This window comes from Ammospiza nelsoni, chromosome 2, assembly GCF_027579445.1.
Source record: "Ammospiza nelsoni isolate bAmmNel1 chromosome 2, bAmmNel1.pri, whole genome shotgun sequence".
Taxonomy (NCBI): Eukaryota; Metazoa; Chordata; class Aves; order Passeriformes; family Passerellidae; genus Ammospiza; species Ammospiza nelsoni.
Window position 1 is genome coordinate 38,473,837 of NC_080634.1, and position 15,851 is coordinate 38,489,687.

General features: G+C 37.6%; 1 protein-coding gene across 3 annotated transcripts in view; it reads right to left on the bottom strand.

Moving 5' to 3' along the window:
• Positions 1–15,851, bottom strand: part of GRM5 (glutamate metabotropic receptor 5) — a 240,770-nt gene that overhangs the window by 35,959 nt on the left and 188,960 nt on the right. For all 3 annotated transcript variants that reach the window (XM_059493282.1, XM_059493280.1, XM_059493281.1), the window contains 3 exons: positions 14,030–14,276; positions 8,187–8,355; positions 4,943–5,069 (listed from right to left, as the gene is read on the bottom strand). In XM_059493282.1, coding sequence (XP_059349265.1) covers positions 4,943–5,069; positions 8,187–8,355; positions 14,030–14,276 — 543 coding nt within the window. The remainder of the gene's footprint in view (positions 1–4,942; positions 5,070–8,186; positions 8,356–14,029; positions 14,277–15,851) is intronic.

Below are 15,851 nucleotides of genomic sequence, written 5' to 3' on the forward strand. Positions count from 1 at the left end.
GCTTGTTGAGCTCAGCAATATTGCATGAGCTCGCTTGAGCCAGAAGTGCTGTGTGGCTCATGCTGGACTGGAAGCTGAAGTTAACACTCTATCTGGAACAAGCAATTGGGGAAAGCAAAGTGTGCAAACCCAGAACCAGGGGAGCAGAAAATGAGATCCTGGTCATAATATTGCCACCTTAACCCTTAACTCATCCACATACACCTTTTCCAAGAGGAATAGAGAGAAAGTGACTTATGGCAATAGTTACATTTCCTTTGGAGTAAGAAATAAAAAGGGAAGAGAAATAAAGGGCACAGAAAACAGGACATCTCTGCTGATGTGCATTTATAACACTAGAAATAACCACATGAAAATTGTGTTCTCCTACCCTCAGCCTCAATTATAGCCTTAACAATTATGATCAAAAAGCAAGGTCCTAGTAATGTTTCAGCAGAAAAATCAATGTCAGCACAGACTAGATTGTGTTCTGACCTGCGTCAGACAATTGCTGAAATCACCCATGGCTGCAACATTTTTGCAAGACGGAATACAAGAAAGCAGCCTGATGGGAGCAAGCAGTTACCTTTTGAAAATATTTCAGGCAAGAGATGAATCACCTTCTGCTTGAGTGAGGGGCAGAATCCAGTCTTATGAGACAACTGAGGCTCAGACCCTACCACACACATTTTTCAGTCCTTTTCATCCGAGGGTTTTTTGGATAATCCATCTCTTATCTGTCACTTCCAGATGGGCAGTAAAATCACCCCGTTATCCTGGCTTTACTGAACTTTATTTGGTGAAAGCATTTTTGTAGCTATAGAAAAAATAAATATTTCTGATATATACTCTCACCCTTGAATAGCAAAGAAAACATCTCAAGAGGTGTAAATAGTTAAGCTCCTATTTTCATGGGAATACAATTAAGAAAATCAAATAGTCAGCATATTTGGAATACACAGAGACTGAGAAAAATGTCAATACAACCTGAAAATAATCCAATTGTCACTGAAATTAATATAATCTGATTTTCTTGCCATTCCTGAAGTCACTAGACAAAACTGGTTTTTGTATTGTTGTATGCTGTCCATGAATGTCAGAAAGACAGAATAATTACTTCTTTCTCACCTCAAAAGGTCCTTAAATGTTACTGGTAACTGAACCAAGATGCTCCTACTACACTGGAAAAGCTCTGGGACATTGAACAAAATTTTTTTGATCTACTTAGAGCATCATTTTTGAATGCAGAAGGTCACATCCTCAGATTCTCCTAAATCTTCTGAAAAATCAGCATTACTGTTGGTCATCAGCACTAAGAAAATTCCTCCACGTGGATCTAAGCTTGGGTGGCATCTATTTCTCTTACACCTGCTGTGAATAGAATGCAAATAAGAGTTTTGAGGAAGAGAGGAGTGACTGGCATATACTTCTGGACTTAAACCACTGAGTTCCTCTTGCTGTAGCTGAGTCTGTGGCTCAGCCATGCTGGGCACATTAGTGTGTAAATTGGTGCTGTATTGGATGGACACTGCCAACACAAAACACGGGGACTTAGAGGGGCTACAGCTCACTGGGAAGCATGACTTGATAATAGGCCAGGAGGAAGAAGATTACTTCTGGTACATGTTGGGATAGTACATATAAATCTTAAGAAAAGGAAGCAACTTACTAAGTTTCTGTCCAAGAAGGAGAGTGATCCCTGGGGAATTTTGCATGCAAAAGCTATCTAAAATTTGTGACAAAATAAAACATGGGCAGTTAACATCCTCTTTCTTGCCTCACCTTCACTTCTAGGTGGAGATATTTTCCAGTAACTGGTTTAATCAGGAGAAACTCTTGTTCCCACTTACCTTTTCCACTACCTTTGGATTTTCCGTGCCTTTCTGTACTTCAGCTCTTCAATCTCTGTGCCTTTCTGTACTTCAGCTCTTCAATGTCATTTTCTGTTCTGAGAATAAATTTGTTTTCCTACAGATATTGCAACCCTTCTGTCTTTTCCCTGCTGTATCTGAATTCTGATATTCCATAGGTGGCTGAAAAAGTGCATTAATCTGTCTTCCTTTCTGTCAGTAACATGCCTGCCACTATGTGTTTTATTTATTAAACTTAGTGGCACAAAACTGATGCTGATCATTGAGCATAAGAAAGATGTAAGCTGTGTTTTGTTATGTGAGCCAAGAAAGGATTCCAAATAAGTTTTTATCCAAGGTCAGATCTCTGGCAAACAGTGAGGTGCAGCTCCATGTTGAAAGCCATTTCAGGTATGTGGCTGATAAATTTACAGGACTCTCATCTGAAGGTGATCACGCAGGGAAGACTTATTCTAATGAGGTTTTGTATGTGTAGCCTTGTGGAGCTGACATTTCCTAGGAAATGGCTTTATCAACCAGCAAAGAGACTTAGTATGCTGCAGTATCAGATGTAGGGACACTTCAAGGAGATTGCTGTATACTTTAATAAACACAAAGGGAATTTCCTTGCCAGAATAAAAAATACACCAACTTCTCCTTACTTTTGATGCACATTTATTACTAAATCCTATGTTTTAAACAAGATTGAGAGGTAGGTTTTTTATAAGCTCAAAAGTTGGCGCTAGGAATGTGATCATTAAAAATAGAACTCATTGTTTTGTATAGATGGGCTGGCAATAGATTTCTTAAAATCCCTTTGTGATATAAAGTGAAATAAGGCAAGATACAACCATCATGCTGATAAGGAGCTGGGTGGGGACTAGGCAGCTCTGGAGTTGTGAGATGAGTGTCCTATTACCAGGAGGGCACATTCCACCAGCTGTGCTCATGGAGGCCAAAGAGGGCTTGGTTTCCAAATAGGGTCTGCCAAATTTGTGCCTGGCTGAGGAACAAGTGTTAGATCTCCTGAGGAATATTGCTTGGCACTGATGCCAAGGGTTCCTTTGTGTACAGATTGGTTTTGGTCCCCATAAAGGCATAAAATGCATGTCTGAAGCCAGAGAAATGGTTTGCAATATGTAGTTTTGCAAATAACAAAATGTTTGCTTATGTAATACAAAAATCTATCAGCTTGAATAAAAATACAACTGATTTCCTTAAAAACAGTCATTTATAGGTGGAAAACTCAACCTATGAAGCTTTTGAGAGGCCAATCCATCTTACTTTTCCATTGTGAGGGCAAAGTGAGACTTTCAGAGGGTGAATCCTCCCAGGAGACCATAACACCATGTCATTGAACATGGAACAATGTTCAGTGACATGGTGAACCATGCTTGAATAATGGAAATTTGTATGTCCTGGGGAGCCAGCTCAAAGCACAGAGCCTGAGGGTCAGCCTGAGGCCTGGTCAGTCCACTTCGCCTTATATATGGTGCTTAGTGTCTAATTACACAAACTTCACCAAGTCAGTGGACACTTCCTTCCCACCACTGGTTCTCTGGCTTCTCTGTTGGCACTTGCACAAATGCCCTCCTAATTGACTTGCAGCAGTTCCTTTTTTAGCTGATCTATGCTGGGTAAAACCTCAGGTGCTCATCTGAACAAGGGTCTGGCCTGGGATATATAATATCTCAGACAAAATCCCTGGAGGCTTAAGAGCTGACCAATTGCATTAGTTGACCTTCATGAACTGACCAGCCTGGTGCAGTAATATCTGGTACCTGCAACGTGGCCTTTGGAAGCTTCTGAGAAGCGTACCCCACAATGTAACTGCACCCTCAATACTCTATTTTTGGGGAAACACGCAGCCTATTCTCCTTTTCTCCCCTCCTCCATTCTCCTGACACAAGAAATCTTTTCCTAAGAGAAGAAGGCTTTGCTGGCTGGTTGTTGGTTGCCCAGGGAGGCAGAACTGGGGGGACAGGGCTACGGGAGCATAGATGCAGCAGAACTGGAAAGTCCATTTTGCTGCTAGTCCAGTTTTCTCAGTTGAAAGATAATTTTTCTTAGGGAAAATGTTTCACATTTTCTGAAAAGTACCACATCAGTTCAATGGTTAAATAATATTCTTGCAATAATTTGGTAGCCAAGCTCATTTATCACAGCAATGTAACAGTCCTTAAACAGGAAAGGATTAACTTTCTAAATAAAAATCTGCCTAGAGGCCAAGCCTTGCCTTACGCTCTCCCACTTACATAAATTCATGCAGCAAACTGCATTTTCCTTTGTCTTCCCTCACATCTCAAAGTGCTTCCCCTCATCTGTAGAAGCTATATGCAAATCAGGTCTGTGACTTCTAGTCACAGACCTGTCTTTTCTCCCCTTGTCTGTATAAAGCCTGGCACAGTGAGAACATGATCCCCGAACAGTGTTTTGAAGTGGTTTGTGCTCCGAGCGTTTGAATACTTGAATTCTGTTTCTTAGTCATAAAGAAGAGGGGCTGTGGGATACAATGTTGGAGTAATTTATCTCCAGAGAAGCCTAACTGGTATTCTGCAAGAGCACAGAGGTCTAAGCCAAGGATGAACACTGTGTTCCAGAAGACTCTGATGAACAAAGGACTAATGCAAACCAAAGTCTGTTTGGAGAACTCGAGCTTTTAGCAGCAGTAAATAAAGAAACTAAATCAGAACTTTGTCAGATTAAAAAAGAAGGTAGTGCACTATTCCCCTGCTTAGAGGGATAATAAAACTTCTAAATTCAATATTTCTTAATAATATCTTTGATAAGATAAGCATTTATTTTCTGTAGAGGAAGGCTAAGATCTGTATTACCAGCTAGAGGTTAGGACAGGACTGAATACAAAACCAGGACCTATTTTTTTGTTTCAGGATCTAGTAGTTCAGGTCTTTAGAAAGGAGTTGAGCTATGTGAATAGCTCCTGGATTAGGTTCAGGAGATAAATATCAGCTTCAGTTCAAACCCTAGCTTTATCCCCATGTTCCCTCTGATCAAAATCATCCTCATACTCACCTGTGTCTGCCAGTTGTTTCTTCAGCTCATTTAGATGAGCATTTTCATTGACAACACAAGCACAACCTTAACTCATTTACCTGTGAGTTCCTCATTGGGCCAGGAGCCAAGCTGGCAGGCTTTGCATGTGTATTCATCAGAGACATATTCATTTTCTTTACAAGGAGTGCAGGTCCAACAGCAACTCACTTCTCCTTTACGGATCACCTGGGACAAAAATTGACATTTATTTTAGCAGCATAAACACACATCTGTGCTCACCCAGTTGCTAATTTAATTTTTAATGTATTTTTTTCGAATAGAAGAGATTTTGAAATTTAATTATTCCTTTTCATTATATGTTTTCAAAGATAAAATGTGACAAAAGTTCTTAGTTCTCCCATCGTGTGTAGGTACCAAAAGAAAGAATCCACCAACCCCAGAGAAGTATAAGTGAAGGTACAGGGTGACAAAAAAGATGAGGTTTTTTCCCTCTTAGAATTTACAAAGCTCCATAGATGTTAATGTGCCTACAGAAGTCAGTGCATGATAATGAAGACACATAATTCACTCCAAGGTGGTCCATACAGAGAAACATGTCAGCAGTACTATGTTCCTAAGTGCTGGTTACTCAAAGACTTTTGGGTGCTTATTTTTCATCCAATAGTGAGTGATTTATTAAAAAGTTATTTTTCCAGACAGCAAACTGAACATGCTTTCTCCAGAATTATTTAATTACTGCATTTCTAATTACCATTTAAAGGTGAGAATCTTATCTTTCTCCATTCTAACATCTGACCTGATTACTCATTTCATAATTTACTATCAAATGTTATTGCATGCTTATGATTGAAATGCAGATTTTTAAGGACCCTTATTTATCATCTCTGGGAACATCTGTGCTTCTTGTCAATATGTTTTTCTTTTGAAATAAAGTATTCCCAGTTTCTCTCCTCTTCCCAGACAGTTTACAAACAAATACTCCCAATTATAGCATAAGAAATAGGTTGACTTTTTTTAATCTTTTGCAATGATGAATTCAGAAAGTGTATTTAAAGGCAAATTACTTCATTGCAATTTCAATTAAGAAAACAAACATGTAAAGGAGCATAATAAAAAAGAATAGGATTGTACTTTGCAATGCTGCATTGAAAAATATATTCTATTAACTAATTTTCGTCGCCAATATGGGGACTTGAAAAACTTCAAATTTTTTGTGGTGTGGTTGGTTTTGTTTTACTTTGTTTTTAATTGTAGAGTGTGAAAAGAAAAACAGCAAAACTCCAAAACAGTTAAATGATGGAAAGGCTAGAAGACCTTAAGTGATTTATTCTGCAAGAATTGAGACTAGAACTACTTCCAAAACAGAATATCTTTCCTCCAGAATAAATCAAATGTTGGGATTTTTTTAATTTTTAAATAGAATGAAAAGTTGAAAAGTTGGGATTTTTTTTTTAATTTGGGAAAATCAATTTTTAGAAAGCTTGTACTAATTTAAGTCACATATTTTGATTACCTTGGCATATTATAAAATCCATCATTTTGTTTTTATAAAATAGTCAAGAAAATCAAATGGTAAAATAAAAACCTGATGTTATTATTAAACACCTAAAATTTGATAAGAACAATTAATTTACCCTTTTCTGTGTAACTTTCTGGTCAATGAAGATCTTCGGTAAAATACCTGGAATTTGACAAATCTATCAGTACACTGGTACACTGATAATTTCTTACCTAGAACTGCCAGAGAAGGATTATGTATCCTCCTCTAGAAATCAAGATAATTGTTCCTCAAGACTCAGAGTAAAGTCAGACTTTTTTGAGTTAAATTTCTTAGCCAGCAATTTATTCATCCTTTTATCTTTCATTTCCTGCATAATTCTTTGTTGTATCATTTAACTTTAAGTTATTTTTTCTGTCCCTTTTAAGAGAAATAATAATCTTTAAAACAAATATTATTTTCCTTTCCCCTTGTCATCTGTACAGTCCTTTGAACCTGTATTTATTTAAATAATCATATGTCCACACTCTTTCAAATATACAGAGTTGGGTTGTATTTGGGTTTTATCAGATCCTGTGGATGGATTCCCCAACTCCAGCTGAATGTTGAATAGCATTATACTCAATGTTTTAAATCCCTGCATAATAACTCAGTCACAGAGAAGTTTGCAGGAAAACCACAACAGAGCCCGGTAGGGTCAAGGTCCCACCATCATCTGTGAAGACCATGAAGACAAAGACTGTCAGGTAAACTCTGAGATTTATGATCAATAACGAAATGAGGAGTAAACAGAACATTTCCAATGCCAGATTTCAAGCGTATATCTAAGTGTGTGATGACTTGGCTTCGTAGCGAAGGATCGTCTTGAGAGAATCCCTGGGAGCACGGGCAGAAGGTGGAAGGTGACTGTTAATGAAGATCACAAGATACTTCCCTTCAGCTGTGTTGTGACAACAGATCATAAAGGAGCTCAGAGACACAGAGTTCTGAAGATGTTAGCTGTTTGTCCATCTCTGTCCTCCCCGTGTGTGACTGCCTGGAGCAGGCTAACAAACCTGAGTTCAGCGACCGTGGGGGTAACTCACACCTGCATTTATGTGTCTGCAGAAGGTGTGTTTTCATCAGAACCAACTGTCCTGTCTGGGTGTCTTTTACTGTCAATGAAGAGATAGAAGTCGTTCTACACCAAGCTTGATCTTAACTGTTTTCATGACTCCTTATCTGGAATAGCATATTATTCATAAGTCTGACGTAATTCCTTATGTTTACACTGGAGACAAATATAATCAGTCTGTTGAAACCCACTTAAATTAATCTGCCAAAGACTAATTAGTGACTTAAACAGAGTGACCGTGCCCTAAAATTCTGTAAAACTCAGGCTAAAGAGATTAATTTTGTATTGCAGAGACTGGTCATGCTCCCACCAGCCCTTCTCTGCAGCTGCTTCCCAATTTTCAGTCATGCTGTTTTAACACATGAGAAAATTGAGCCTCTAGTGAGACTTGTCAGAAATCACACCTGATATTTTTTATGGTTGAACATGCCCATCTCCTCATTCCACTGGCTCTAATATAAATGACTTCAAGGTAAGCTACGGACTTGCAGTATTTTGACTATTCTGCAGGAAGCATCATGGGCAACAGTCCACAGACAGTGGAGTCAAGAAAATGGCAGCTTAATAAAATAGTTATATGATTATGATAAGAATAATAATTAAATACATGTCTGTACATTTTAATTTAAGTGTGGGATATTATCTCCATGTAGAAGTCAAGAAAAAATTTGCTTTCAAATTTCAAGGCTGTGCGTACTGCAACACTGAAGAAAATGAAGAAAATATTTACCTTTATCTGGCCTTTTTCACAGGGTTCACTGCACACAGATCTGATGATATTACTTTTCTCTGACCATATTTCATCATCGTCCATTTTCAGCTCACCATTGTCCCAGCTGCCAACATTGATATAATCAAAGTAGTCCTTCCCCATTTGTTTAAAATTCATGATTTCATATCTTTGGAAACAGAAAGGAGAGACATAGCTGAGTTGAGGAGAACATCATGAAATATTTCAAATTAAAGGAATACCATACAGTCAAAAATCAAGCATGTTGAAATGAAGAAGAAAAAATTTAAAGAATTATGAGTACAATACCCTTGAGTATCTCACAATAGTTTCTGTGATATCATAATCTTGCTTTTCCTTTGTGTGTTAAGTTGTGGGGCTGGAATGTTTTCTTTGTTTGCTTTTTATTAAGTTTTGTTTTGGGTTTATTTCTGGGAGTTTTTGGGGTTTTTTTCCATCACAATAAAATGTTCCCTGAACACTCTGGGATTGACTGTGTTTCTGAGAATGACTATTTATTTGAAGGAAACAATGAAATGAGTCAAAGAGAATTAAATCTGCTAATCTAAAAGTTACTTTTCAGCCCTGGAAGCCAATAGCATATGGAGCCCCAGTTCCCTCTATAGAAGATGTTGAGTAATCTAAACCTATAAAGCTAATTCTTAACACTATGTCCTTCTCACTGTCTGCATGTGCTTCTTCATCTCCTGAGGGAGGAAGATGATAGATAAACTCTCAAAGTGAGGTAGAAGCAACCTCTGGGTGATCAAAGGAAAGTTCCTGTGCTCTAAGACTGCAAGATGAAATTTGGTGTGGCACCCAGAAAGGAATCAGACATCACTCTCGAGGCGCAGAGTCCAGGAACCCTTCCTTTTTTTTTTTTATCTTTCCCCTTTCTCTTCTCCAACATTGCATCATTAAATGCTGATCTTTCCAATCTATATAATGATTTTTATGTAATTCCTTGGTGATTGAAAGACATTCCATTCCTTGTAAAATATGGTGCGGAAGAGAAAAAGTACTCATGACTCAGTCCTAGGCTGCTTTTGGGTCAAAGATAGAGCTCACCAGAGTTTTCAGTTTCATGTTCCTCTTCCTCCTACTTTCTCTTCAGTTCCCACACTCCTGCAGAAAGTCTGTGGAGCCATGTAGGACTCACTTTCTCCTACAGCTGAACACCAGCCCACCTTTCTGCCATACAGGCCTCCTGTTCTTTTAGCACTATTTTATAAGGCGTGTTTGAAAAGTTGGGCAGCTCCTGAAGAAATTGTTCCATGTTTTTCTTTGCCTCTTGTTTAATGGAGTTAGAATTAATATGTCTAAGCAATATGAAATTTACTGAAGGCAAACAAGAAAACAATGTAGACCAAGAAGGTTATGACACTCTTGACTTTAAAAAGCTGTCTCATAAACAAGAAGACATCTTTTTCCTGTCAGTCAGCACCAAATTAGTGCTGAAGGCAAAGCATATAGACAGGGTTGCATTAAGAGTGGTATTGTAAGAGTATAATTTATGAAGTTCAGTGTACAAACTAGGAAAATAACCTTCTCATTAAATCAAACAATCTCTCTAGTAAGATACCCTGCTGGGTTTAGATGGAGTAATTTTCTTCTTAACAGTGTCTGGTATAGGTTTGTGTTTTGGATTTATGCTGAAAACATTTTATAATATAGAGATGTTTTTGTTATTGCTGAGCAGGATTTATACAGAGCCGAGGCCTTTTTGCACTGTCAAGTTGGCAAGGAGGTTGGGAATTAATGGGAAGTTGAGAGGAGACTCAGCTGACCCCAAGTGACTCAAGGAGTATTCAGTATATCAATATATAAAGTAGGGGGAAGAAGGAGGAAGGAGGGGATGTTTGAAGCTATGGCATTTGTCTTCCCAAGTCACCATTATGCATTATTGGGCCTGTTCTCTTAGAGATGGATGAACACCTGCCTACCTAGGAAGAAATGAAAGAATTTCTTGGTTTGGTTTGCTTTGCTTGTGTTGATGGCTTTTGATTTTCTTGTTAAACTGTCTTTATCTCAACCCATGAGTTTTCTAGCTCTTGCTCTTTCAGTTCTCTCCCTGATTCTATTGCTGCAGGACTGAGGAAGCCTCTACAAGGTACTTGGTTTCTGGCTGGGATTAAACCATGACAGATACATTGATATCTCTCTTTTAAGGAAATTTTGAGGAAACACTTTTAAGATGGACAAGCAGTAGCCATACTGTATCTAACATCAGTATTTTTCCTGTCTTGATGTAAAAAAAAAACCAAAAAAAAACCCCAGGAAAACTGTTTTATAATATTGTCCATCTATTGATCTCAAGATGCTTTGCATCATAAAAAATTCTGTCACAGTGGGGAAACTATGGTACAGCAGGGACTCAGTGCCAAAATCACATGCAGGGCAGGATCAGGACTGTAAGCAGCCTCTAAAAGGAAATGAAAGTGGAGTCTGACTGAATGGACAATGTGATATGTCACACATTATATAGTTCTTGAATCTTTACAAAGAAGAAGAAATAAGCACATGTGGAATGAAAAATTTGTTATACTTCCACATTTTGAAATATTTCACTTTCCATATTGCATATAGAAGGAAATGTCCACAGCTTCAACAATGATCTCAAAGTTGGAGATATGAATGCCAGACTGACACACAATAATTGAATCCAGATAACACAAGCACAAACCCAAAGAAACAGACTTGTGCACATGGTTATAAACTAAATCTTGTCGGAGGTTCACAGCCATAGTAACAGTTTGTCAAGGATTAAACAGACTAATCAAAAAGTTAGCACAGAAGCCGCAGTAGAGCCATTATTCAACAATGTCAGACACTCAACACTCCCATGAGTGTAACTTTGTTAAAGCTGTCGGTTTAGGGTTTCATGGACACGCTAACAAAAGTGCTGCCAGTGTTTGACAGGCCACAGAAACTAAGCCAATGATCCTCTCCAGTAGTAGTTCCATCACAAGGGGAATACTGGAAAGGAACCTAACAAATTTAATATAGTATTGCCTTAATAAGTCTTGTCTCTCTTCTCTGTGGAGAGCAGTATTGATGGATGGGTAGAAATAGCCAGATTCAGTAAGCCCATTGCTACAGTGAAGGCTCATGAGTCACTGGTTCCCTGGAGGTTCCTTGAGAAAATACAGGGACAGTTTGTCACTTTAGCATAGGAGAGACCAGATGGTACAATAGCACATTTCCAGCAGTGCTCTAATCACTGTGCAAAATACTTGTTTCAAAACAGAAGTGCCATGATGTTGCTAGGAATACACGTTCTGCTGGTAGCACAGTCAAAACAGCAACATCTTGTTTTCTTCATGCCTGTTCTTCCCTCCTCAATTTCTTCTTTAGAGTTTTGATAGTATTTAAAGATAATTGTTATCTTCCTGAGGAATCATGGCTTCCATACTCTTTGTTTTTATTTCCATGTCTCCTGACTCACATAAAACAGGCCCTACACTAGACTCCTTAAAACTCAGCATACACATAAAGGACTTTGAAATAGGGTCAGGATTCAAAGCATCTTGTAGGATTAATCATCTGTTATATAATATCAAAACCTTTTTTCTATACATTAAAATCCTGAGTTATCTAGGTCAGAAAGGCTTTTTATGTTCTGATTTCCTGCTTAACACCACCACCACAGTACAGCTGCGAGGATTTAAATTCCTGTTTTACAAAGTGAAGACGGAGTTATCAGTGCAAGGGAACAGGGCAGATGAGTTGTTCCAGTACGACTGCACCATCTCCAAGCTCTTGCAAATAGTGTTTGACAATGCCTAAAAGACTATATACTACTCAAAACTTGGAAATTAGAAATGGAGCTTCCTATAAAATCTTAATCATGAAAGAGTACATTTTGACTCAATGTTGTCTGACTTAAGCACATAGACTGGATTTAATGATGTGACTATTGTTGACAAATAACTGATTCAAAAGAAAACAAATTCTGGTACCACTTTGTAACCACTCACACTTCATTAGTTTGGGTAGACACAAATATCACACAAATCCAGGGAAGCTGGACCTTCTTAAAGTTGGGTTATTATGAGGTACACATTCCATATGGTGTCCCCATGCTCTTCAGGGAAATACTTATGTTGAATTGTGACTGAGCAAATGACTTCACGTGATATAATTTCCTCATCATCTTTCTTAGAATTTAAAAATATCCAACGTATTCAATTAAATTCATTGCAACAAATGGTGCTAAATTATTCTTGTTAAGACTGAAAACATGAGGAAAAGAAAAGCAAAAGATCTCTTTGCAATATTTAGATATTGTTATTGATGTTGTCAAGTCACATATTTATTTTTGGCAGGTCACACATCACTCACTAATCACAGTCATTTTTATACAAGAAACTGATTGGAATGGGGTAGGATACAGTCCACTGCATCTGACCACCTTTAAACGAAAAAGAAATCCTTTTAAAGAAGTCTGAGATGTCTTTTAAAAATAATTTGGCCAGAAAAATTCAGACTTAACACCTTTCTTCAAAATTCAGCTATTTGTAAAAATAGAAACATTTAGCAGAAGACAGCCTTGCTCATGCTAAAAATGCTCTGAAAATAAATTTCCATCTGAAATTTTCCTAGGTTTCTGCCAGTTTGTGCTTGAGTTCTACTAGCTCACAGTGCCCTTCCTTAAAGTTTGATTCGGAAGAATTTGAAAATTTGTGTCTCCAGAAACAGACACAGACTGCTGTGTAGGTGGATGTCCTGCCTGCTTTTGGAGAGAATGCTGAATTTACAGGTTTGCAAATAGAATGAAGAAAAAAATCAGGTTTGAAATTGCAGAAATTTTTGGAAATGTCAAAATATTTTGACCAATGAGTTTAAATTTTCCAACCCATTTCTACTAGGAAGTTATTGATTTTCTTTTTGTTCACATTAGTGGGAGGGGACAAAATTTAAATGAGTATATAGTATAAAAATTTTCCCTCTAATAATATGTTTATATGGAACCATAACAATGATGTTTAAAACCTTCCAATAATGTGGACATAATGGGTTATCTCAAACAATACCAGAGCAAAAGCAGTGAACAAGACAGAAAATACATCAAAATATAGGAAATACATATACTTTGGATAATATCATAATTGCTGTTCTTCCTCTGAAAATTCAGTAGGCAGAAATACAGAAAAATCCTCACTTCAAGACTGTTTCCAATGTGCATTTCTATGGATGCATGTGTCGTAGAGAAATTTGTCTTATATTTCGTAGATGTATGTATACATATTTATGCATGCTGCCAACAAAATAAGCTTTGTTTAAATTCAATTTGTCTTAGAGCAGCACAGTATGGATTGATAGCTTAGTGTGTTATGCAAGTGGAAAGATTTCATTTGGAATATATGTAAGCGGGTTTTTTAACAATTCTGATTTAAAAAAAATCCCAGATGTGTCAGTATAATATTACTGATATTGTTTTAGCTTTCTTAATGGAAGAACTAAGTTTGCTATGATTGTTTATAGGTCAACCAAACACATACACTTAAAGTCCCACATAAAGAGAGAAACAGGGTGTGGTGGACATCATAGTCTACAAACATAAAGGTCTGATAATTTGTTTTCAGTAATAATACTTTTAAATGGTACAGACAAAAATGCAAATTAATGCAGGAAGCTTTTGCACCTGAAAGTCCACATCTCTAACTTGAAATGCCATAAAAAATGCACATTAAAAAAACCCTCTCTATTTTTGCAAAATAAGCACAGTAATCAGGAAATGTAGAACTAGGAGTATAAGACTTTAGCTCTGTTGCAAATTCTGCACATACCTACTATGTGCTGTTATCATCTCTGCTATTAAACAGTTTTACAAATGCTGTTACCTTCCTGGTGAGTCGCCATTCTCATCAAACAAGATCATGTCCCCAGAGACCCCGGTAAAGTTAGTCTTCATGAGGGATTCCAGGAGTTTCCGACCATCTATGGGCTTCATGGCATCACAGAGGCCCACGTAGCCTGGGCACAAGGACAGCTGCATGTTGTGGAGCCCATAGGCCATGGAGTATATTGCATTGATTACAAAGCCCATCTTGGAGTCCTGAACATGCTGGGTCCTCAGAGTCATCTGGCCTGTCAGAGAGCAAGCAGAGGGTTTAGTGATGGGATACAGCCAGATCTTCAGACGTCTGCTGGTGGCTTAATTGTTAACAGTGGGAAAGGTATTTTAAATGTCTTAAATAGCTCATAAAAGATGTTTTTATTGGTACACATGCTGACCATGTTAGAATAAAAATGAAGAAAGGAAAGTAGAGGTTTTCTTTAAATATTGTATTATTCAGATATATTTCTCTCTACAGCTCATCAGCTCACCTTGATAGTGGAACCCTGGAAAAAGTTAAAGATAGAATCTAAAATGTTAGGCTTTGTGCTTTCCCAGATCAACTGCACCTGCGTAAGCAGTATGATAAATAATATAATTGTTAGATGCGATGATTGTTTAATAATTAAATTTAATTATTATATAACCATAAGAAGAATAGTGAGAAACTATGTTGGAAATTCAGAGAGGGGCTAAATTTATGTATACAATAGAACAATATAAGTTTAATAATTAACATGAAAGTTATGTAACAATAGAGTATAAAACATGATCATTTCGGATGTATGGTCGGAGTCAGATTTGGGTTGAATATACCCTGATTCCCAGAGCTCTTAATAAAAAGCATTGCATATAATCCCCCGTGATTATGTGTTTCTGAACGCTAACAACCTCACCTGTGTTGATTTTAAAGTGCTGCTCTTTCATGTGTATTTTTAAAGCATGCACCTTGGACACTATAACATAATATATTAGGGAACCCAGGAACTTCTCTCCACCTGCAGAAATTTCTTCAAACCTTCAGAAATATTAGTTGAAGTGTGAATGCTAGTAAGAGGTTTATTCCCTAGAAACCTTATAAAAAAGTTCCACTTGTGGAAAATCAGTGAACTCTGTTGCCCAGAGAAGTTGCCAATGCCCCATCTGTGGCAGAGTTCAAGGCCAGGTTGGGTGGGGGCTCTCAGCAGCCTGGTTTGGTGGAAGGTGTTCTTGCTCATGGCAGAGGAATTGGAACTACATTATCTTTAAGGTCTCTTCCAAGCCATTCTATAATTCCATGAAAACACTTTTGTTTCAGAGACATGGAGCTAATCCTGTGCAAACAGAATGACCTAGGCACCATCCCTTTTCTGTACCAAAAGTTCCCCCCAATATTTCTTCTACGTTTCTTGCTCTTCTCTCTTTACCCAGTGAGGATAACAATGCAATACAGATGAACACATTAAAATATCTGTGAAGGGTTTGACAGTGTGGGTTAGGCAATGACTCTGTTTAGCCAGAATTGGTGAAAATTACTTTTTTTTTGGCTTTCAAAACATGACGTTTGCATTTCTATTCTCTATATATGCTTCTGTAAAATGCACAGAAAAAAGAAATTCAACAGCACCTTGAATATCTTTATTTTTTATATCACACTGTTATTACTAACACAGATTTCCTCTGTTGACAGCACCAGGCAAACTAAGGAAGGGTGGGTTGGAGATTTTCTTTCCAGCTGCACTCTGGCCACAAGATCTTTAATACTGGGGAAGTGAGAAGAGTCAGAGATAAAACAACTGCATCAATGGTGCTGGATATTTATCTGACACCTAGAAACATTTGTCTCT